The sequence below is a fragment of the Hypomesus nipponensis genome, chromosome 22 (genome assembly GCF_054491055.1).
Source record: "Hypomesus nipponensis isolate SF chromosome 22, ASM5449105v1, whole genome shotgun sequence".
In the NCBI taxonomy this organism is placed as follows: domain Eukaryota; kingdom Metazoa; phylum Chordata; class Actinopteri; order Osmeriformes; family Osmeridae; genus Hypomesus; species Hypomesus nipponensis.
Window position 1 is genome coordinate 9745223 of NC_140382.1, and position 22074 is coordinate 9767296.

Sequence of the window (22074 nt, forward strand, 5' to 3'; positions counted from 1 at the left end):
TGTGTTGCACTCATAGTTTGCTTAGCTTTCACCTTCATCCCCAGTTCCTTCTAAGCCAACTCAAAAGGGTTTAATCTCGGAAACGGTGCTGGCCATTCCATTATTTGAAGCCAACCATTTTGTTATTCTCATGAAATTAAAATCATAAAATTTACCCCCAATATGTCTAATCAATTTCTATACTAGGAGCCTTGTTGGTAGTAAGTGATATTATTCATTGCAATGCACAACAAGGGTTAACCGTTGGTAACTCCTGTAGTTACAGCATATGAACACCTGAGTGCAGCAACGTAATAGACAGGACAGGATTAAAATGATGGCTACAGTGTTACTGGTTAGAAAACATTCCACTCCCTCCTTTTTCTTTACAAAGGTGAAAAGCGTATCAGTGCAAGTGTTGAGAATTTTGACTTTCAAATATCTTAATAATATCCGTTTTTGTTGTCTTTTTCCCTTCATTTCTGTCCCCAAAATACTAATTCTGAGAGACAAGGGGAAAAGACTTAAGAATCCACTCAAATTCGACGTTAGTAAATATGAGAGGATTCATCAGCTGTAACAGCCTTTTCAGTTCCTTCTAACCACTACAGCTAGATGAAGTGTGAGTCAAGCATACACAGAAGCTGGACGAGTTGTGATGCTTGAAAGACAACACTCTATCCTCCAGACAAACTGACAAGCAGACTGACGGACGAACGGACAGACAGCGGTACTGACAACACAGCCTGCCTGTCTGTCCTCAGTACCTTCCAGTACCTTCCAGTTCCACAGACACGTCAGAGAACGGCTCTTCATCCATCAGCCTCAGGGCTACACAACACACAGAACTACATTATCCAGAATATGAAGCTGCCTGGGCCTGACCTATAACTACATTACCCAGGAATACAGGGTTATGGTACACACAAAACAATATTAACCAGAATACACAGCCATAAGGACCTGGGCTGTGAAACGACTTTACTCTGGAACACCCAGCTGTAAGAACTTCCAAAAATAGAGGTACAACGTCCCAGTAGGATGAACACATGACATGGATCACCTGACACATCTCACTCACCCTCCTCATCTGACACGTCGAGAATCTCTGTCATTGTCTCCGGAACGTTCATCTTGTGTTTCTCTGTCACCGTCTGTCACCGTTAACGGTAACCGTGAGAGTTTGGCCAATCACAACCGAGACAAACATGTGGAGACAGGAGATGAGCCAATGGAGATGAGCCAATGAGCACACTGATTGATTCATCATTAAACTTTAAGCGCATATGTTGGCAAAAGCTGGAATTATACAGCTTCTCTTGATTAGTTGTGATCACATACCGTTGTGGTGGTGATGACCTCTTCCGTGACAACCTTCAGGGTGTCCACCACAGAGATGTAGCCTAGACGCCGGGCGATGGACAGAGCAGTGTTTCCATTCTGCAGGGAGAGGGAGCGATGCAGAGACCAAAAATGGAAAGTAGGGAAAATGCGGTCATTTGATATAGGCAGGTGTGTGCATATGTGGGAGTGTGTGTAAGGGTGTGTGTGTGTGTGTAAGGGTGTGTGTGTGTGCCCTACCACAGTGGTCGCGTTGGGTTTGGCCCCATGCTGCAGCAGGACATTGATGATGTGTGTATTCCCCTGCTGTGCTGCCTGGTGGAGGGGAGTATATCCATTCTGTAGGAAGACACACACACACACACACAGATTATTGACAACTTTAATGTAAAAATTATATATCACGCCAATACAGAATCAGAAAAGAAGCGTGTCTCTGACCTTAGTCTTGGCATTGACACCAGCACCTTGCTGCAGCAGGAAGTTGACCATCTTGGCATTTCCATAGTGACAGGCGACTATGAGGGGGGTGTAGCCCAGCTGAGGAGTAACATCAGACACTCGTCATTAGTGAGTGCGTGTGCATGTGTGTGTGGACAGAATGTGTGTGTGTGTGTGTGTATTCTCACTTTTGTTTGCTGGTCCAGGATGGCATCATGTTTAGCCAGGGTTTCTGCTACGTGGACTCTGTCCTCTTGAGCAGCGAGGTGTAGAGGGGTCAGTCCACTCTGGAGAGAGATAGAGAGAGAGAGAGAGAGAGAGAGAGAGAGAGAGAGAGAGAGAGTGAGAGAGAGAACGAGAGAGAAAGAGGACAGTCATTGTAGAGTTGTGGACTTCTTTTACGTCAGCAGACTTAAAGAAGAAAACGTAGCTGGAGAACAAAACGGAATGAAAAGATGCGTTTGTGTGTGTCACCTTGGTGGCTGTGTTGACGTGGGCTCCTTTGGCCAGCAGAATGCTAGCCATCTCTGCGTGGCCCTCCTGAGACGCCAGGTGCAGCGGGGTGACGCCCTGCTTGGTCAAGGCGTTGGTCTCCGCGCCGTACTGCAGCAGGGACGAGCCCACGCTCGTCTGGTTCTTCTTGGCCGCGATGTGGAGAGGCGTGTAGCCATTCTGGATCACAAGGAGCACGTCGGGTGTCACACATGCAGGGGCGTGTCTGTGTGTGTGTGTGTGTGTGTGAGTGCTGACATAACATCTGGCTGGTAGCTAGCCGCACCTTGGCAGTGGCGTGGGGCGACGCCCCTTTGTCCAGCAGCAAGAGCGCCACCTGTTCGTTGTCATAGTGAGTGGCGACGTGCAGGGGAGTGAGGCCGTTCTGAGAGAAATAGGGAAGAACTCTACAGTCTCACTGGATATTCTCAATGAATATTCCAAATGAATATTCCGATTGGACATACACATCTTGTAGACATCAGGAGTGTCTATTCCTGCCCACCTTGCCAGCGTCGTCAGGGAGAGCCTTGCGTTGCAGCAGAAGCTTAGCTACCTCCAGGCTTCCGTACTTAGCTGCTACGTGTAGGGGGGTGAACCCTTTCTGGAGAGGGAAATGAAAATGTGGCACTGGTTATAGTGTGTGTGTGAGTGTATACATGTCAGGGTGTGTGTTTGTTGACGTGTGTGTATGTTCGTGTGTGTGTGTGTCTCCACCTTGGTGGCCAGTGAGTGCGAGGCTCCAGCCTCCAGCAGCACAGCAGCCGTGTCCAGCTGGCCCTCCCGGGCGGAGATGTGCAGGGGGGTGTAGCCGTTGGTGGTGCAGGCGTCAGGGTGGGCCATGTGCTGCAGCAGCAGCTGGACGATGTCCATCTTCCCCAGGCGAGACGCGATATGGAGCGGGGTCTGGTCCTCCTGGGGAAGTCAGGTGTGTGAAAAGGTGCCTTCCCCCGCGCCTGTCGCTCCAGGTGTGTGTGTCAGGTGTCCCTTATAGATGTGAATGCAAGTTATCTGTGTCATTAGTGCACCAGGTGTGTGTGCGGGGCATGTGTGGCATGTGTGTCTGCCAGGTGTGTCTGGGGTCAGGTGTGTCTGGGGTCAGGTGTGTCTGGGGTCAGGTGTGTCTGGGGTCAGGTGTGTCTGGGGTCAGGTGTGTCTGGGGTCAGGTGTGTCTGGGGTCAGGTGTGTCAGTGGCAGATGGTCTCACCCTGGCCACAGCGTCAACCAGAGCTCCATTCCTCAGCAGACAGCGAACCACCTCCATCTGACCTGCACGGGCTGCCATGTGGAGGGCTGTCTCTCCACGCTGAGACACACACACACACACGTCCAGTTCATGGTCGGATAACAATTACAGGAAGTGCACAACTATTGGCGGGTTGGAAGTGGGCTGCTATTGGATGCCAGCGTCACTCACAATGTTGCAGACGTCGGGCGAGGCTCCGTTCTGCAGCAGCAGCAGGACAATGTTCAGGTGGCCCATGAACGCTGCTACATGGATGGGCGTCAGACCCGACTGGAGAGATCGATAGGAAGAGAACGAGAGACAGATGGAGAGAGAGACACAGAGAGAGGGAGAGAGAGAGACGAGACAGAAGAGGGCCCAAGCCAGGTTGTTTCAAAATGTCTATTGCCCCCATAGTATATGGAAACAAAGACTCACAACCTAACCAATCCCTGCTGCTCCCCATGACACGGCGCCCCCTGGTGTCTCACCTCAGTAATGGCCTGGATGGAGGCTCCGTACTTGATCAGCAGCTCCATCACTTTCACTCGGTTCTTCTTACAGGCAATATGCAGGGGGGTGAAGCCATTCTGAGAGAGAGAGAGAGAGAGAGAGAGAGAGAGAGAGAGAGAGAGAGATAGAGAGATAGAGAGAGAGAGAGAGAGAGAGAGAGAGAGAGAGAGAGAGAGAGAGAGAGGGAAGGGGTAGGATGGATCGACATAAAACGGGTCATTGTCTGTGTGTGTGCGCGAGCATGTGTGAATATGTGTGTGTGTGTTCAGTACCAGCGCCCTCGTATTGGGGTTGGCCCTCTTGTCCAGCAGCAGCTTGGTGACCCGGTAGTGTCCACAGTGGGCCGCCACGTGCACTGCTGTCAGGTAGTCCAGAGTGACATCATCAACAGGCGCCTTGTACTGCAGCAGGTGCTTCACACACTCCACGTGGTCGCCCTGGGCCGACATGTGGAGCGGGGACAAGCCGTTCTGTGGAAGGAGGGAGAGAAACAGAGAGAAACAAGGAGAAGTTGCGCCCTTGATTCAGCCCATCCAAGCCAGTTTATGACTGCAGATACAGTGTGTATGCATGCGTGCGCGTGTCCATTTGTGAGCGCGTATCCATATGTGTGCGTCCGTGTGTGTGCAGGTGTGCGCGTGTGACTGTGTGCTTGTACATCCGTCTACTTCTGTGTGTACCTTGGTCCTCGCTAGCATGGGTGCTCCTCTCTCCAGCAGTAGCTCCAGTGCTGGGTCGTGTCCACTCCTGGCCGCGCAGTGCAGCGGGGTGAGGCCATCCTGAGACACACACACAGGAACAGACTCATGTGTTACTTACAAGCTCATTATTCATGCCAGAAGGGCTTCAGTTGACAGTGACAGCAGGGCACATGTCTGTTGTGTGTGTGTGTCCCTCACCCTGGTCTTGGCATCGATCTGAGCTCCTCGGTCCAGCAGCAGGGCCACCATGTTGGTGTTTCCTCTCTTGGAGGCCACATGCAAGGGGGTTATTCCATTCTGAGGACACATATTATACACAGTGTCAGGGATACAGCTGTTGTAGGTTGTGAGTGGCCAAGCCACACCAGTTCTTGGTAGACGGGGTCTGTGATTGGCTGAGAGAGGGCGGGGGGCGTACCCTGGCTGTGAAGTCCACAGCAGCCCCTCTATTTAGCAGTAGGGTGGAGACATTCACGTTGCCATAGTGAGCAGCTATGTGCAGAGGCGTGAAACCACTCTGTTAAAGAGAGAGAGGAGAAGGGGAGGAGAGCAGGAGAGCAGGAGAATGAGTAGGAGGAGAGAAGAAGGAAAAGGAAGAGGAGTGGAGTGGAGGAGGAAGAGAGGATGAGAAAGAGAAGGAAGAGATGAGGAAGAGGAGGAGGAAGAGAAAGAGAAAGAGGAGGAAGAGCGAAAAACGGAGACAGTGGGATGGAAACGAGAGAGGAGATAGAATGGGATGTGGGCAGGGGTTAAAAGAGAAAAAGAAAGAAAAAGATTAAATTAGTGAAATTAGATGTTCCACTGCAAACAGTAGGAAGGAGCCTAGAGAGTAAATATATACATGCTTCTGAAAAGAAAGAGAAACTGAGGGCTAGAAACGGAAGAAGTCAGGAAAAATATACATGCAAAATATTGCACATGCAACCACCACCAACTGTTCCCATGCTTAATAATAAATGAACACAAAAAACATAGTAACTTGTCAAAAGAAACCTACAGAAAAAGAAAATGACTACACACTATAGATATTTAATAACATTATACAAGTACAGAAATATATAAATACGGTAAAATGTAAATACAGGAATGTATAGATTTCTAATTGACAGACACTTCTCTCCTTACCTTCCCATTCTGTTAGACATGGTGTAATTTGAGAAACAGAGTTAAAGAAAGAACTGTGTCTAACACAATCAGACTTATATCACGTTTTAATCAAATGAATTATGTGTACATGCAGAACAAAAATGTAACTGGTAAATCAACAACACACTATTTGATTTTATCTTGTCTTATTGACGATTATTTCAAATAATTATTTGTTATCTCAACATTGTCAGAGGATGATCCCTGATGCAATAAATAAAGTAAAAATTTGAATTTGAACAAATTTGAACAAACTAAACACAAATAAACAAGAGAATCACATTCATGGGGAGTCTATCCCCAACAAGACATGATTGTAATCACCCTGAGAGATCATGCAGGGTGTATTTTGCACACAACCAAACAGTACAGACAGACAGAGACCAAGACCAGACATGTCTATGAGACCAGCATGCAACACAGTAGTTAACATGATCCCAGTGAGAGCACAAGAGACAGAGGGAGGAGGAAAGAATGGAGGAAGAGAGGAAAGGTTGAGTCAGTATACCTCCGTAGTCCTATTGACCATCATCTGGCATGGCCGCAACGAGAGGGAGAGAGAGAAGCGGGGAGAGAGACAAGAGGGAGAGAAAGGAAGGGCAGGAAGGTGGTTGGTGTTGGCTTGTTAAAGGGGGATCGTTTAGTCAAAAGACAAACACACACATATCCTGACGCTGGAAAAACACAACAGGGTCACACGACCACCGATCCTCTGCCCCAGACCTCCTCTCCCCTGCCCCCCCCCCCCCCCCCCTCACCTTGGACTGCACGTCTGCGTTGTGGTCGTTCTGCAGCAGCAGCGCGGCAGACTTGGTGTCGTCCTTGCGTGCGGCGATGTGCAGCGCTGGCAGGCGGACCTTGCCCTTGGTGTCGTGCTCCAGCAGCAGGGACACCACCTGGTTGTGGCCCTGCTGAAGAGCGATGGCCAGCGGGGTGAAGCCATCCTGAACACAGAATGGAGATTCTTGAGGACAGGCAGGCAGTCAGGTAGGCAGACAGGTAGACAGTCAGGCAGGCAAACAGGTTGTCCGTCAGGTAGACAATCAGGTAGGCAGTCAGGTAAGCCGTCAGGTAGACAGTGAGGTAGGCAGTCAGGTAGGCAGACAGGTAGGCAGACAGACATACAGGCAGACAGACAGACAGACAGACAGACAGACAGACAGACAGACAGACAGACAGGCAGGCAGGCAGGCAGGCAGGCAGGCAGGCAGGCGGGCAGGCAGACAGACACACAGACAGGCAGACAGACAGGCAGGCAGGCAGACATTCATACAGACACACAGACAGGCAAACAGACATAGGTTTACACAGACAGATAGGCAGGCAGGCAGACATTCATACAGACACACAGACAGGCAGACAGGCAGGCAGGCAGGCAGGCAGACAGACCTCTGTGGCAGTGCTCTGGTTCCCCTCGTTCTCCAGCAAGTACCGCACCACCTCCAGGTGGTTCTCCTGGGCCGCCATGTACAGAGGCGTGAAACCATTCTGCCGAGAAAACAAATACGTACACACACACACACACACACACACACACACACACACACACACACACAGTTACAGAGAACTGAACTGAACACCTCCATGTAATGTAAGTTGGACCTACCAATGCTTCCAGGTACAGTTCTAACCAAGGGAGAACAGAACAGGTCTTATCAGACTTTACTAATATGAGTCTTCATTCTCAGAGTTCTGACCTGTGATTGGGCATTGACATCTGCCCCTCTCTTCAACAGCAGTCTGGCCACTTCTCTTTGTCCAGCTAAAGAGGCGATGTGAAGGGCAGTATTTCCTTTCTGCAGGGAACATTTAGGAAATTGTGTGAATGTCTGTGTCTTTGTGAATCTGTGTGTATCTGGTGTGTGTGTGTGTGTACAATAGTTTGTGTGTGTATGTGTGGAGAAGAGTTTGTGTGTGTGTGTATGTGAGAGAGTGTGTGTGTGTGTGTGAGAGAGCGTGTGTGCGGATTAATGTGTTTCATGGGGTGTGAAGGACACACAAGGCCACATTAACACCACACTGATGAGATGGCACATGATGCCCATCAGCTGTTAACAGGATGTATCAAACCAATGTGATCTACCAATCACAGACGAGAACACTAGACACAAGCAGCAAATCTACGGTTTATCTGACATAATCAAATCAGATCATGGTTTAACTGATCAATAGATGGAATTAAATGATTGAGGGAGGGCACAAGAGTGGAGAGAGGAAGAGTGGAAGGTGAGAGAAAAACTAAGATAAGGATAGATCAGCAGCTTAGACAGAATTTTGTTTTTCATTTTAAAATGAGGGGGCCAAAAAAAAGCCATAGAGGGAGGGGAGGGAAAGAGAGAGGACTGATGGATAGACAGTTGGGAGAGATTCACTGGAGGTTGTTTACGTCTGTTGAAGAGCGACCCTCGTCATCTGATACCCTTTGCTCATGTTCCCCGTCCTTTCTAACTCTCTCCCTCCTTCTTTCTGTCCCTCTGACCCTCTCTCCCCCCCCCCCCTTTCTCTACCAGATCAGATGACAGACACCAAGGATGAGTAAGATTCCAGTCAGTGATTTACACCTCGGAAACACTGATCCTGCTTTCATCCGCTCCCTCTCTATGCTCGTTGTCTCTCCTCTCCTTCCCTCCTCTAACATCTCGTAACTAGAGGGAGAACAAAAGATGACTGCGCAAAATGTTGGTCTGTCTCGTCTCTTGGGTTAGAGTTAGGGTCAGGGGTCAGGTTTATGGCTGGGTAAAGGCTCTGGGGTTGGGTAAACAGTTGACAGGGTCACGGCTACATAATGGTGACTTTAGTTGAGCCGAAAAGGCAGTGACTACATCCTGATTCTGGTTAATTTGAAGGTCAAGGTCAGGGGGGAGGGGTTACCACTGTTGCCTTAGCGGCAGAGTCAAAAGCATGAGAGTGAGGGGTTGCCACGGTTACCTTAGTGGAAGAGTCAACCGGCGCGCCTCTCTCCAGCAGCTCCTCCACCAGGTCCTCATGCCCCTCTTTGGCTGCCAGGTGCAGTGCGTTGAGACCATTCTAGACACACAGATCCCGGGATAGTTGTTAAATGACACAATCCATCCATTCACAGTGTTCAACTGCAGGGAGATAGTTCTGAAGTCAGTTGTTGAATTAAATAATGTTGATCTGCTTGTAAAAGTACTTTAAAACCATCACAACACATGAAAGTAAAAACAATGAGCATGTGTAAAAAGAATACGCAAACACACACACACACGCAAACACACACACACAAAAAAAAAGTTTCACCTCATCCTCCTCCTCCACCATCATGCGTACTTAATCCTGGTCTATTTTTCCTCTCTCCCCTTCGTGTCGTCTCGATAACGTCGTTTTTTTCTTTCTCATCTACTCCTTGTTTCTCTCTTTTTGTTGAGAGGGGGTTAAGTGATTTGCACCAATTCCCCCTGTTCCCCTGGTGTGGGTGCAGAGACTTGCAGAGGGATGGGACCTGGGATTGTTCCTCCCTGGCTGGCAGTCTCAGACAGGCACAGAGCAGCGACAGTCCCTCTTGCTTTCAAAACCTTCTTCAGCACTGAAGGAAAGACAGGTGCTATGTTGCTATCCCCTCCTTATCTCCCTCACCCCCAAACTCAGACCCCTGTTCCCGCTCCTTGGCGCGAGTTCACCAACACCAACAGCACTCGCGCACCCATACACGTACTGTGACACACATTCTGGGCATTACATACACACACACGTCTACAGTGAGTCGCCTAAATGCCAAACAGCCATATGGTCTCAAGTTTCTGCACCATCACTGAGAGTCTCGAGGAAGCACACACCAACACGCGAACACATTCATTTTTAGAAGCGGTCGAAAATGTCACCACTTCTAAATGGAAAACGACATTTGTCTGAGGGCATTGTGGGAATATATGCGTGTTTGTGCGTCATAATAGAAATGTGATTGATGTTTCTGTAATGAGATGATATCATTCCTACATAAAGTCTGTGGTTGAGAGAGCTTCCTGCTATGTTAGAGTGTCACCCCTCCCCTCAGATCCAGAATCAGATATGATCATGCTCGGAATACAGTATATTCATCTCACAACCAGTCCTGACTTCACTTAGCTAATGAACCTACAGTTGCACCAGAGAAGGAATGGAAAGTGCATTGATTTATAACAACCATGCAACACACCCAGTCCCAGCCCCAGCCCTGCCCCAGCCAACATCTAATCTCATTAGTAACATGATAATAAAAGGCTGGGATTTTCCCTTCGTCAGCTATCGAAGGGTGGACCAGGGTAGGTAGCAGGGTAGCAGGGACAGAGATGGAAGGGGAAAATAAAAGCCTGTGGATTAGAGAGTAATATCACTCACCACAGATTACCGTGTGGTGGGATTAGGATGGAGAGAGCTTGGCCTTTCATTGTGGGGGTAGGTTAACACACGCATAAACACGCGCGTGCACAACGTGCTTTAAGAACTGCACATTTAAGGAGGAGGCACACACACTCGCAATGTCATATGGTCTAAAGAAAGATACGATAAAACAGGTTCTGCAGAAATCAGTTGCATACATTTGATAACCATGATTACTCATCACCATGGTGATTACACACTAGGATAAGAAGCTGAGAGTACAGCATCCTAATAGATTATCGTTACATGTGTCTACACTGACAGACGTAAATCTTGATCGTCCTTTATCCGATTCTTACTCTCTCTCTTTCCTTCCCTCTCCCTGTTTCTCTCACTCCCCCTTTCTTCCTTTCTTTTTCTCTCTCCCTCTTCACCGTCAGATGTCTGAAATACACAGGTTTCCCCTCCTGCTTTCCTCCCGCTCCTCCTCAGCCTCCTCCTCATCCTGCTCCTCCTGCTCCTCCTCATCCTCCTCCTAATCCTGCTCCTCCTCCTCCTCCTACTGCTCCTCCTCCTGCTCCTCATGTCACTGCAGTGGTACCAGACTGTGCTTCCTCTTCAGGTAAGACAGTGTGAGGGGAGGATATAGCAGAGTGGCCCAGCAGGCACTGAGGGTAGAGCAGTGAGTGGCCCAGCAGGCACTGAGGATAGAGCAGTGAGTGGCCCAGCAGGCACTGAGGGTAGAGCAGTGAGTGGCCCAGCAGGCACTGAGGATAGAGCAGTGAGTGGCCCAGCAGGCACTGAGGATAGAGCAGTGAGTGGCCCAGCAGGCACTGAGGATAGAGCAGTGAGTGGCCCAGCAGGCACTGAGGGTAGAGCAGTGAGTGGCCCAGCAGGCACTGAGGATAGAGCAGTGAGTGGCCCAGCAGGCACTGAGGATAGAGCAGTGAGTGGCCCAGCAGGCACTGAGGATAGAGCAGTGAGTGGCCCAGCAGGCACTGAGGATAGAGCAGTGAGTGGCCCAGCAGGCACTGAGGATAGAGCAGTGAGTGGCCCAGCAGGCACTGATGGCCTGTAGTTCTAGTTATACAGTGTTCTGCTCCACTTCCAACACCTCCCTGGGGTTACAGAATGCAATGTTGTTGAAAGGTCAAAGGTAAAATCAAGAAGCTGTTGATTAGTGTTTGCCTCGTGACTCTTACCAGGAATCTGATCAGCTGTTTGGTAGTGGCATTTACACAACAAGACACACACACACACACAGCCAACCTGACTTATATCTTGAATATCACCTGACCAAGGATCGTACATGATCTCCCAACTACACACAAGAATGAATGCCAACAGTCTCTTATTGCAAGCGATGAGTGTGTGTATGTACATGTGTGTATATGTGTGTCTGTATGTGCAAGTGCCGGCGCATGAGTGTGTGTGGCGGTTTGTGAAACAACGACAGTCCGTGCAGTACAAGCGTTGACCCGCAAAACATATAGTGCCGTTACCATGACAACAGCCAAATCGATTGTTGGAATGGTAACTTTGATTGCAATGGGACATTCTGGGGGGTGAGCTCCTCCAATGTGAGACCAGTGTGTTAATGTGAGGAGGGCAGTGTGTTACAGACAGAGTAGACACATGTATACTCCCACTCAATCTTCCAGTACACATCCACACACACACAGACATTTACATTCACAGTCCCAACCAGCTCCTCCCTAGTCTCCTATTTAAGACTCCTTGTGTCCACTGTAAATCATTCTGACAGGAAAGGGGGGTGAGATTTAGGGATGCAGGGGGTTTTCTTTGAACCGTGACTCCCTCCCCCTCTTGTGGTATCAGGGTGAGGTTGTGGGGAGAAGGGGGAGTGGGGGGGGAGTGGGGGGGTGAGAACAGCTGTGTGTGAGAGACAGAAGAAGAGCCAGGCCTGAGAACCCCCCAGGTATTAGACGAGACCCCTTTACACTGGGGTACGTTCCATACATCTGTGGTGGCCCTCAACATATGCAGCCTCAGTCACCATGGAGACACGAGGCATCAGACAGACCTGGCCCAGCTGTCAATGTGTTCCACACTCAGCACATTGCAGAGGCTTCAGCTGTCTTCTACAACACAGTAAGACTATGGGCGGTGAGTGGTGGGTGGGTGAGTGGGTGCGTGTGGGGGAGGGGGGGCAGAACAGTGTATCTAGTGTTCTATGTGTTTGTTCAAGTTAACAGAGTCAATGATTGTGTCATTATGAAGGGACTGCAGTTTTTTTGGTTTTGTACAGGATTATTACTCTGTGTGTGAGTGTGTATTTGTGTCTGTGATCTCCAGCTGTTTGATCACTCTAAGCTGGAACGGCCAGTGCCAGAAAATGGCATGAACTGCTACAAAAGACTATCCACAGTTCCCAGTGTAGGAGCGTGTGGATGTGGGCTCGCCTTGTACTGTATGTGCACGTGTGAGGGTGTGAGTGTATGACTGAGTGAATGACTGAGTGAATGAATGAGTGTATGACTGAGTGAATGACTGAGTGAATGAATGAGTGAATGACTGAGTGAATGAATGAGTGTATGACTGAGTGAATGAATGAGTGAATGACTGAGAGAATAGTGAGTGTGAGGCTTTGATCTTTTCCTCCCTCCACCCACTGTGCCCCCCCGCGTTCCCACCGTGGCACCGTCGTTAAGACAAAGAGCCCTGTCCGCGTTACGTAAAAGATTTAAAAAACTTGTCACAACAAAAGAATAAGTTGTGATGTGAAAAGCCAAATAACATTCTAGAGCAGACGTTAATCCATTACATAAAGAAGTATGTAACAGAACTCAACCAGCTGTGACTCTCATACCAACACACACACACACACCTGGTTGCAGGTGCTGATGTCCACGCCGCCTTTCAGGAGCTCCAGGACCTTGTCCAGGTTCCCCGCCCTCGCCGCACGCAGGAAGCTGGTGTTGCTGTCCGACTGTGGAGAGGATGGATAGAGCAGTGGGTGGATGATGCAGAGTGAGAGAGGGAAAGATGGATGAAAGAGAGAGAAATGGAGTGATGTAGAGCGAGAGAGAAAGAGAGGTGAGAAGGGAAAAAGAGAAGTCACTTTATGAGACTGTTTTGATCCATTACATGTGAGAGTGAGCATTGAATGGCTGTTCCTCGTGGTGTTAACTTGTTGAGCTGAAGCCTCCCGGCTGCATGTGTGTCAGCTCATCAGCAGCATTATCATGAACATGTCCAGTGTGTTTCTGTGTTTCTGTGTGTGTCAGTGTGTGTCTCTATGTTTCTGTGTGTGTCAGTGTGTGTCTCTGTGTTTCTGTGTGTGTCAGTGTGTGTCTCTGTGTTTCTGTGTGTGTCAGTGTGTGTCTCTGTGTTTCTGTGTGTGTCAGTGTGTGTCTCTGTGTTTCTGTGTGTGTCAGTGTGTGTCTCTATGTTTCTGTGTGTGTCAAGAACAGTGTTCCCAGTCTCATCAGTTTTTTGATTGAAGTACCTACATTTAGCTCGCAGACACATGGACTACAGAGAAGAAACAGCTGAAAGCACACACACACACAAACACACACACAAACTCAAAACATATTTGAGCAGTCATTGATTGGGAAATTCAGGAGGCACTCTGTCCTATTACAGTAACATTGTGAAGGGAACAAACTCAAACTCACAGTAAGACCAAGTTTGGATGATATCATACTAACGTGACGTCCAAACTCTCATTAAGGGTGACTGACTCAAGTTGTTTTGTGAAGCGGTGGACCCTGCAGGAGGAGAGAGCTCTCTGACTAACAGGGTCAGACAGGGCATCAAAGGACTTGATCTTAGTTGGGTCTTTGCCACCCATTTGACGCAGACTCTATCCAAGCGCTTAATGGGGTCAAATCCCCTCTAACGATGAGGTCATCTGACACACACACATACATTCTGGAAGGCATAATATCTGCTCTTAAACTGCACACACAAACAGTTTCCAGATATAAATTACATTAACACAAAAATGCTGACAAGATGCCGTTTTCTCTCCCTGCACTCTCCCTCCCCCCCCCCATCCTTCCTCCCTTTTGCAGCTCTCTCTCCCATCTGCCCCACCTCCACCTTCTCTCCCCATCCCTCTCTCCATCCCAGTCTTACCAGGGCTTCAGGCTCATATCCAGGGTCAGAACCGGAGTCGTCTGGTTGAAGGTTCAACTCTGCGTCGCTTCCCACCGTCTTCACACCCTTACTGGAGCTACAGGCATTGCCCATAGTGCCAGAACACACGACACCACAACCTGCCTTTTTGCTGTTGTTTGTTGCCTTAAGGGCGGGGAGGGAGGGGGGGGGGGCAATCCTATATGGGTGTGAGCAGCCTCCAAAAACGAGATGGTCCGCTCAGGTCTCTCCACCAAGTTCAGTCCAGACTCAGTCCTTTATGTCATGTACAGTGGTCTTTAACGTCTACCTCAAACCCTCCCCTAGTCCATCCTGCCTAGTGTCCACACACCCTTCTGTACTCAGATATCTGCACCCAGTTTACACCAGTCTCTAGCCTGATGCTAGCTTATCTTGGCCTACACCCCTTCACCCATGCAGCCAAGCCTTCGACCCTCTCTACTGAACCATACTGATCAGACTCCATGCAGAACTATGTCCGCTTGTTGCCCCTCTTTCAACCCCCCCTGGCTCCCTCTTGTCCCAGTCCTTGAACCTTCACTCTGCAACAACTGCCCCTTGTAAACACTACTCTCCCCCAGCTAGCTCAGGCCTCTCCCGCCCCGGGGGCTATTTTTACCCCCAGCCACTCCCTGGCAGCCCAGGCCCTTGACTCCACCTCCCCAGTGAGGGGTGCGTGCTCGCTGGGTACAGGCTGGGACAGAGCCCATGCCCCCCGCCCCCCAGGCGCTGGTGCTCTCCAGGAATGCCAGAGATCTAAGCAGAGGAGGTAGGGGGTTAAAGGTTATACCCTGATCCCTGGTCTGGGATCAGATCTCCACCACCATACGTCTACTTCACGTTTGACCAAAACTAAAAAAACATTTTTTATAAGGATTATCCTGAAATTCAGGGGTAGAGTGGTCTAGTACAGCAAAGTGTCCATAATCAATATGTGGGTTGGTCATGTGGGAGTGTGTGTGTGTGTTGCGGGCAGAATGGTCTGTGTTCCAGTTGCATTCAGTTCCCAAAGTGACCCCAGGCTACAAACACTGAGAGAATCTCTTATAGGACCCTATTATTGTTTCTGTGTGTGTGTGCAAGTCTGTTTGTGTGTGTGCGTGTGTGTGTGCTCGCAAGTGTAGATTAAGATAAAGTGAGTCCTGGACATTGTATTGTACATACAGGATTAAACCATCAGGGATAACAGATTGGATCTTGGATCAGATTGGTCTTCTAAATGTTTACATCATTGTTGATGTTCGAACATTCAACCCGCATAGTCAACAGCTCTCATTCCTTTGGTTCTTGTGGACTCATGCTTCAGGAAGGGAGCTAATCTCATTCCGATCTCTTCACTATTCTACTATGTATACTAATCCTTTTCAGTTGTCAATTTAATTCCTACACCAACCTACTTACTACCATACTAGTGGTGTACAGATTCTATACAGGGCATCTCTATTAATCTAAATGACGCATCTGCCATCTGTGACATCCCCAATATCCTGAATTTCCTGAAGCCCTCCATCTAAGACCTGCTTCATACCCTCCCACACACAAGCACACACACACCAACACACACACACACACACTAACACACACACACCAACGCAGGAGCTCAGGTCAGGGCATCACACCCAGCATCACGTCACCACTGTCCTTTTAATCTGCTCAGCTGATTACACGCACACAAGTCCACACACACACACACACACACATATGCAAAGTCCCACACACAGGCAAGCCCCCACACACACACTCACACAAAGTCCCACACACACATGCATCCCCACCCGCAAGTAATGTACACTACAGTGATCCCAATCAGGGCACAGAGGAATATAAATCTCTTACATATGACATCAAAGCCTTTGTAACGAAGATAGCGTCTGTGTGGGGGTTACCTGCCGCTTGCGCTCGGCTCGCTCTCTGTGGCGTCGCCTTCTCTCCCTGGCTTTCTGGATGGCTTGGAGCTCAGGGAGCTGCTCAAACTCTCGAGCCTTCTTCAGGTGGGCCGCGGCATGGGCCATGGCTTACACACACACACACACACACACACACGAAAACACTCACCCACACTGACCCAGACACACAATCTCTCTTTCTTTCTCCCACACTTCCTCTCTTCAGAAACTCAGACACCTGGTCCCACTTTCCTGTGCAGGTGACTAAAGTGGAGACTCAGAGGGACACACCCTGAGTTGCCTGAGTAGTTCTTGATAGCCACAAGTTTGACTGCAGCCAAGGAAAACAGAATGCAATAATCGTCCAAAAAGATGATCTACTTATCCAAAAGCAGACTGAGCTGTGGTTCCAGAAATCCAGTTTGAAATGCACTTCACAGAAAAAAACTACGCCCTTTGCATATCTGTGAACAGGCAAAATAAAGTGTCTGTACTTTCCCCGAGGAATCCAGTGGAAAGAGAGAAATATATAGAAAGACTGAGGGACCAAGAGAGAGAGAGAGAGAGAGAGAGAGAGAGAGAGAGAGAGAGAGAGAGAGAGAGAGAGAGAGAGAGAGAGAGAGAGAGAGAGAGAGAGAGAGAGAGAGCGAGAGCGAGAGATAAAGAGAGCGAGAGAGCGAGAGATAGGGAGAGAGAAAAATAGAAAGAAAAAAGTATGAGAGCAAGAAAGAGATGTGTGCCAAGAGAAAAAAAAGCGAGAGAAAGACAGGCAGGGACATAAAGAGCGAGAGCGAGAAAAGAGCGAGAGAAAAAGAGAGTCAGAGAGAGAGGATGGGGAGTCGAAGTTGGAGTCAATGCAACTCCAGAGGTTTAACAGACACACAGCAGACACACAGTGAATGGCATGTGCGAGCATATGAAAGACTGAGAGATAAGGATAGGAGGATGGGCCGGTGTGTGTGGGGGGGGGGGGGTAAATATATACACTCACATACAGTACCACACAGACACACACACACAAAAGAGGATGTGCACAGGAGCTGCCAGCTGTCTGAACATCAGCAGGATGTGTGTGTGTGATCCACAGCTGTAAGAGAGGTTTCAGTGTGTAAGGGCTTTAGGCAGGCAGCATGCCAGCAAACAGCCAACCTACTGCCAGAGCTCCAGCCACTGCAAACCACTGTCTCTGTTACCCCCCCCCCCCCCTTACTCTGCTACAACATCCTACCCTCCTCACCACTCTCCTTCCTTCCCCTCCTCACCTCGCCTCACCTCTCTCCTCCCTTCCCCTCCTCACCTCTCTCCTCCCTTCCCTCCTCACCTCTCTTCTTCCTTCCCCTCCTCACCTCACCTAACTACTCCATTCCCCTCCTTATCTCTCTCCTCCCTTCCCTTCCCCTCCTCACCTCACCTAACTCCTCCCTTCCCTCCTTACCTCTCTCCTCCCTTCCCTTCCCTCCTCACCTCTCTCCTCCCTTCCCCTCCTCACCTCTCTCCTCCCTTCCCTCCTCACCTCTCTCCTCCCTTCCCTCCTCACCTCTCTCCTCCCTTCCCCTCCTCACCTCACCTCTCTCCTCCCTTCCCCTTCTCACCTCTCTTCTCCCCACCACTCTCCTCTTCTGTCCTCTACCCTCCTCTTATCACACTCTTCTCCTTTCCTCCTCTCCTCCTCTCCTTTCCTACAAAGAGAAACAGGCAGGGTGTCTGCAGGGCGGGCATTGGTACAGCTTGTCCTTCTCTGATCCCAGAGTATCCAGGAAGGAACACACCATTTGAAACAAATGGGGAGGGCAAACAATAACCCCCTCTTTTGGAAAGTGGTGCGGTCTCATCATTGCTTTGCTGCACTGCACCTACTGGAACGGTCTTGACTACATATTATCTGACAGCTCTGAGTGTGTGTGTACATGTACTCATCTGTACATGCCAACCCACAATGTACTTGCATGTTCTTTTCATTCTTAGTGTGAATGCGTGAATATTTAAACTGAGTCAGTTCTTATTTGAATCAATTAAACTTAGAGAAAGTCATTTCCATGTTGTCAGAGTTAAAGTGAGCATGCCCGCTGGCTGGTGGAGAGGAGGGTCAGTCTGCTACTGAACAATATTGGAGGCTCTGAAATCTGATCTGTGACTGTAGCACTCTCTGCTGGTGGATCGGGGGTATTGATAAAACCATTTCACAGTTTGATTAGAGATATTACTAATAATCCACATTGATTATCAGTAAAAACCTTAATTAATGAACATAACAAAATGTTAGCCTTTGTTTCAAGCTTCAAGGTGGGGGTGGGGGCTTGGTCCAAACATCTTGGGGTGTTTACAAACACAGACACTACGTATCGCTCGCTCTCTGTGTCTCTCATGTAGTTTCTTTCTTTCTCTCTCTTTCTGTCTGTATCTCTTACGATCTCTCTCTTTTTTCTCTCTCTCTCACACACATGTGTGTACACACTACACAATAGATACAAATTTGCTTGCAGGTTGAATTTTGGTTGGATGGGAGATTAATGAGCTTATTGATTGGTCACCTGATCACAGAGCAGCAGTAGTCTAGAACAGAACTGTTTTTAGGTGTGTGCTAATGATTCATTTAGCTTCTCTGCACATGCTGCGGAGAACTGAAAGATGTGACAAAAGTGCCTTTCTGTTTTTTGGTCAGTGTGTATGTGTGTCTTGTGTGTAGAACATCACGTAGACAGGCTACAGCCACACGCAATTGACATATTATTGACGTGGTTGTTGTTGTTGTGGACGATGTTGTTGACGTTGCTGATCATGTTGACTAACGGAGGAGCTCAAGGCTTTGCTGATGATGACGCAGTCTCCCGCTGTAATGGATGGAGGCTCACTCTGAGTGTTCAGGACCAGTCAGCCTTCAGGACTGCATACATCTTTTATGAAGATTATGAAGTTCATATTTCTGCGCTCTCTCTCTCTCTCTCTTTCTCTCTCTATCTCTCTCTCTCTCTCTCTCTCTCTCTCTCTCTCTTTCTCTCTCTCTCTCATAGGGAGTGGTTTTAATGAGTGGCAGAAACCTGTCTTTAGTCTGCATAGTCGGCCTAAACACTCACAAGCACAAAAACACACCCTCACACAAGCACACACACTCAGACAAAAACAAGTGCACTTTTCCTCAAGATATTGATCTGGGGCTGGGGCTGAATCCTGAACTGGCAATCTGAAACATGAGATGATATATACAGGGTCATAACACACACTCTCTTTATCATACACACACACACAAACAAACACACAGACGGAGATATTGATCGCCCCCAAGACAGGGCATTACTGTAACAGGCATGAAGAGAGGGAGTGTGGATCACAGTAATTAACTCTTTAAGTTCATACGCTTCCCAGCCCTGTGGCTACCACTGCCCAAACTGACATGCACCAACTTTGGATATCTGTGTTTCAACATCCATTTGCACATGTTTATTTGTTATCTCTACTCCTGATGCATGACTATGTTCAGCACCTCTCTGAGTAACCGGCCATCTCTGGAGGAGGGCATCCCTCACTGAATTGCTCCTCACATGGATTCTGAAATGTTTTACTCAATGAGTTTTCCTGGGAGTATTTCCTTGTCTTCCTTGATGGTTTAGGTTGGTTTAGGTGCCGTTCTTTGGCATAATTATATGAAGTCCTCTGTGACATTGCTTGTAATTTGGGGGGGGGGGATTTGACTTGATTTAAGATAAGCTGCTCCACCTTAAGAAGAATACAATGTAACCTGTTAATCCAAGAAATGGTCATAGTTAACCGGCAACATAACTAGTGGTTATCCCTCAGGATTAATGTTATCCTCTATATTGTACTGCTGTACTACATTGTATCATCCAGTACTATACTGCCAGTGGATGTTATCCATGAGGCTGACGAGTGTAGTAGTTATACTGGATGTTGTCCATGAGGCTGACGAGTGTAGTAGTTATACTGGATGTTGTCCATGAGGCTGACGAGTGTAGTAGTTATACTGGATGTTGTCCATGAGGCTGACGAGTGTAGTAGTTATACTGGATGTTGTCCATGAGGCTGACGAGTGTAGTAGTTATACTGGATGTTGTCCGTGAGGGTGGGTACATGTGTCTACAGTTAGCAGAGTAAAAGGCTGCTGGCTCGAAGCTGCCTCTCAAATGTCTCGGCCATATTTTGATTTGCTTCTCTTCTAGCCTTGGAAAAGGTCAGAGACATGGAGAACGCAGGACAACACTCTCTCTCCACACACACACACAGTCACTGCAGTGTGCATGGCCGTCTGAAAGGCAGACACGACCACACCCTGATCTGTGTAGCACTAACAGAGATAGGGAAGGGAGGGGACCGAGAAGAGGGAGGGAGAGTGAGGAGCGTTTGTGGAGGGGAGGCAGAAGGAACACAACCTTGACAGTCAGATGATATGTCTATTGGGAGTGATGTAAGAGAGACCGAGAGAGGCAGAGACAGGAGAGGGAGAGAAAGAGAGAGATGGAGAAAGAGGGGGAGAGAGATGGAGGGAGAGAGAGAGAGGGAGAGAGATGGAGAGAGAAGGGGAGAGAAAGGGAGAGAGAGGGAGAGAGCGAGACCACACCCTGGTTTTAATGCCTCTACCATATTAAGGCAGCTGCCCCCCCCCCCCACACACACAAACAAACATGATTTGTTAAGCAAGTGCACCAGTTATCCTCCTGAACAAGCACTCGCCATGGCAACGACGGGGCACTTTCAGACAAGGTTGCATTAACTGATTATGCCTGCTCTTCTTCGGTGGTGCACTCAGAGGCAACCTTCATCGGAGTTCTCAGGACGTGCCTGGGAGGACTAAACAGAGTAAGCAATGATTAGGAGCAGGAACTTAGATGCATTTCCTCTGAAGTGGTGCTAAATCAAATTCAGAAAACGGTTCAGTCGTTCAGGATCTCACGAGTATCTTTTCATACTCATGAGTGTGCAGAAACGGACAAACGTGTTGACATGCTGAAACAGAGCTATAGACATAGGCCTGCAGACACACCAATAAAGACTCACACAGAAACAAAGACGTACCAAGACTCAGACAGATTCCTGTATCAGTATTAACAGGCTAGTGTAGGAGGGTCATTCACCATGGGAAATACAGTTTAAGGACATATTCTCCATGAAGCAGTACTGGGAGAGAGGGGGTGGGAATGGCTTCCTCTGTCTAATTCATGCTTCAATAACCAAATGTTTTTCCCTTTGATGTCCCATCCGCTAAGGAACCCCCACCAACCACCCCCCTTCACCAGCTGACGTCAGCTTCCTGTGACACGTCCCAACCCACAGACCCCCCACCCCCCCGTCTCCAGGGAAACTCACTGCTTATTACTCCATCTCTGTATTCCACTGCAGGGAAATACAACACATAGGGTTACTGGCCTGCCTTTCTGGACAGAGTTACCTCATTTAGAATACCCAAACTGGGAATAACAAACATTTGATAGCATGTGTCAGAGCCCGGTTCTGTGTGACTATGCGTTTAGCTGACCCAGTGCCAGACAGGAGACCAGTTCAGGCATGAAGTGATTTCACCTCCAAGCTGAGAATGTGATTAATAATAAAATACGTGACCTAAAATACACTGCTCCAAATGCAGACATAATGCAGAGTGACATGTCAACCAGGAAGAAGAGGACCACAGAGAGACCGGGGAGAGGTGGAGGAAGAGAGAGACAGGGGGAGAGGTGGAGGAAGAGAGAGACAGGGGGAGAGGTGGAGGAAGAGAGAGACAGGGGGAGAGGTGGAGGAAGCGAGAGAGACATGGGGAGAGGTGGAGGAAGAGAGAGACGGGGGGAGAGGTGGAGGAAGAGAGAGACATGGGGAGAGGTGGAGGAAGAGAGAGACAGGGGGAGAGGTGGAGGAAGAGAGAGACATGGGGAGAGGTGGAGGAAGAGAGAGACAGGGG

At 48.8% G+C, this 22074-nt stretch overlaps 1 protein-coding gene across 1 annotated transcript in view; it reads right to left on the reverse strand.

Annotated features, from left to right (window-relative positions):
- The window catches only part of ank2a (ankyrin 2a, neuronal), a 64449-nt gene that overhangs the window by 38944 nt on the left and 3431 nt on the right, over positions 1-22074 (reverse strand). The window contains exons 2-24 of the mRNA XM_084687010.1: positions 13007-13108; positions 8767-8865; positions 7536-7634; positions 7228-7326; positions 6597-6782; positions 6347-6370; positions 5111-5209; positions 4891-4989; positions 4672-4770; positions 4264-4461; positions 3970-4068; positions 3671-3769; positions 3461-3559; positions 2971-3168; positions 2759-2857; positions 2540-2638; positions 2236-2433; positions 1950-2048; positions 1762-1860; positions 1561-1659; positions 1321-1419; positions 1061-1133; positions 757-810 (exon numbers count right to left, since the gene is read on the reverse strand). Of these exons, the coding sequence (XP_084543136.1) occupies positions 757-810; positions 1061-1133; positions 1321-1419; positions 1561-1659; positions 1762-1860; positions 1950-2048; positions 2236-2433; positions 2540-2638; positions 2759-2857; positions 2971-3168; positions 3461-3559; positions 3671-3769; positions 3970-4068; positions 4264-4461; positions 4672-4770; positions 4891-4989; positions 5111-5209; positions 6347-6370; positions 6597-6782; positions 7228-7326; positions 7536-7634; positions 8767-8865; positions 13007-13108 (2518 nt within the window). The remainder of the gene's footprint in view (positions 1-756; positions 811-1060; positions 1134-1320; positions 1420-1560; positions 1660-1761; positions 1861-1949; positions 2049-2235; positions 2434-2539; positions 2639-2758; positions 2858-2970; positions 3169-3460; positions 3560-3670; positions 3770-3969; positions 4069-4263; positions 4462-4671; positions 4771-4890; positions 4990-5110; positions 5210-6346; positions 6371-6596; positions 6783-7227; positions 7327-7535; positions 7635-8766; positions 8866-13006; positions 13109-22074) is intronic.